Source organism: Myotis myotis, unplaced genomic scaffold (genome assembly GCF_014108235.1).
Source record: "Myotis myotis isolate mMyoMyo1 unplaced genomic scaffold, mMyoMyo1.p scaffold_m19_p_4, whole genome shotgun sequence".
Classification (NCBI taxonomy): domain Eukaryota; kingdom Metazoa; phylum Chordata; class Mammalia; order Chiroptera; family Vespertilionidae; genus Myotis; species Myotis myotis.
In genome coordinates, this window is record NW_023416346.1 from 13882915 (window position 1) to 13884988 (window position 2074).

The 2074-nt window shown below is 55.2% G+C and overlaps 1 protein-coding gene across 1 annotated transcript; it reads right to left on the reverse strand.

The window, feature by feature from the left end:
• LOC118654765 (melanoma-associated antigen 10-like) lies at positions 1-882 on the reverse strand. Its single transcript, XM_036306208.1, has one exon. The coding sequence runs from the start codon at positions 868-870 to the stop codon at positions 1-3; it is 870 nt and encodes a 289-aa protein (XP_036162101.1). The 5' UTR covers positions 871-882.
• Positions 883-2074: the final 1192 nt, after the last annotated feature.

Consider the following 2074-nt stretch of genomic DNA (forward strand, 5'->3'; position numbering starts at 1 on the left):
TCAGGCCCCCTCTTCCTCACCACTCAAAGCCTCTTCAGACAGGGATAGATTGGAAGTGGGATCCCTTCTATAAACCCTGAGCAAAAACTCCAGGACTTTCAACTTGGTGGTCTCAGCGTGGGCCCTGGGACCCCACAGGAACTGGTAGCGAGCAGGATTGCTGTTGGGCACCTGCCGGTACTCCAGGTACTTCTCCTGCACCCAAATTTTGGTGAGGAGCTCCCTGGGCTCCCCATAGAGCCAATGCTCCTTCCCGTCATGCACCCCTCTGACATGCAGGGCTTTCCAGACTTCCTCCTCAGAGGCACAGTCGCCCTCTGCGGCAATAAGCCACAGAAGTGTGACCAGGAGGCCAGTGTTGGGAAATCTGTGCCCATCGCCCACCATCCCATCATAGGTGAGGCCGAAGGTGGCGACCAGTACATAGGTGTGGGCGCTGGGGTCCACTTCCTTCACATCAATGCCAAAGACCAGCTGCATGCACTCAGAGGCTGCGCTGAAGATCTCAGGGAAGTGGTCCTGGTGCTCTTTGATGACACTACTCAGCATTTCTGCCTTTGTGGTCCGCTCCTTTGCACAATACTTGAGGAGCAGGAACATCACCAGGTAAGCCTTCTTTAAACATAGGGCACCTTGGAGAGAGGACTCGGCCTCTTCAGAGTCCTCCCTGCTGCTTGCCCCCTCCTTATCTGGGCTGCTGGAGCCCTCATCTTCAGATTGGCTACATGGAGAGGATGCCATGGCAGTGGGGGAAAGGCAGGCACCCTGGGGGCTATGGGGAGGACTTGGTGTCTCAGCAGCAGCTGCCTCTTCCAGGCTGTCTTGGAATAGTCCTGAGAGGGAGGAAGGGACATAGGAGGAGGGAGACATGGCCTCTTCCTCCTCCTCAGGGCTGAACAGCTGCACCACCACCAGTTCCTGGTTCTCCCTTGGGTCCTGATGGTATTCCTCAGGCTTACAGAGCTCACTCATCTGATGGCGATGCAGGATGACGTGTGCTGGGACAGAGTGTGGGAAGGTGGGCAATGGGGACCCACGGGCCTGTGAGAGAGAGGGAGTGTGAGGGGCCTCAGCTAAGAAACACACCCTAGGCAGATCTGACAACGGTGACTTACAGGTCTCTTTTTTTAGGAGTGCTCTCGGGCTTCACACGGTTCTCTCCTCAGCGACCTGTCCAGAAAGATCCTGAAGGAGGAAGTGAGAAGGATCCTCAGGGTGCAGCTGGCACAATCCAAGGTCTGGGAAAGACAGTGTGGTGAGGTGGGATTGGGTGCTGTGGGGTCTCCTCTGTTCTGGATGGGGGATCCCCTCCATGCTCACTCAGGGTCTCCTCCAGTCCACAGGCAGGGCCTTCTTCTCCCCCTCTGCTGGCCTGAGACAAAACTCTCAGAACAAGACCACACACTTCTGAAACTAACCAGAAGGACTTGGGGTGGCTCCACATCTGGCCATACCTGCCCAGAGTCTAATAGTTGTCACCAAGGAACAATAATGTGTGACCTTACTCTATTGATTCCATCTGTCCCACTAAGCCTTTACCCTGTCACTGTCCAGGAACTGAAACGACTCCATCTGAGAACCTGAGGTTACCCTCCTAAAGGAAAGGCCTCATCTCCATAGGTAATTGAGGAGGAAGTGAGGGGAGCCAGTACACCCACAATTCCAGGTCTCCCCATTCCTGGCAAAAATGGCTTGGCAGACCTTGGGCTCCATGTATGCTTGTTTTAGGGGTCCCCTCATTCTGCACTGTAACCACTGCCAACTCATGGGAACTTGACTCGACCTCTGTCCAGACCCTCAGACCAAGGCCTTCCCCTCCCCGAGACCACCAATCTAAAACTCAGGAAGTGTCTTAGACTGACAGCTGTGCCCAGGGTTTCCAGGGCTTAGAGTAGGGGCAGGCTGGATTTCTGTGGTGTCCCGTTTTTGTCTCAGGGCTTGGGGTACACCCATTCCTCCCTTGGGGCCCTCACCTTCACTTTCACAAGACCCGGGACTCTTCTCACTGTTGAGCAGATACCCCTCCTCAGATGACCAGACTTTGTCCACTCAGACGAAGGTCCTCACCTACCTG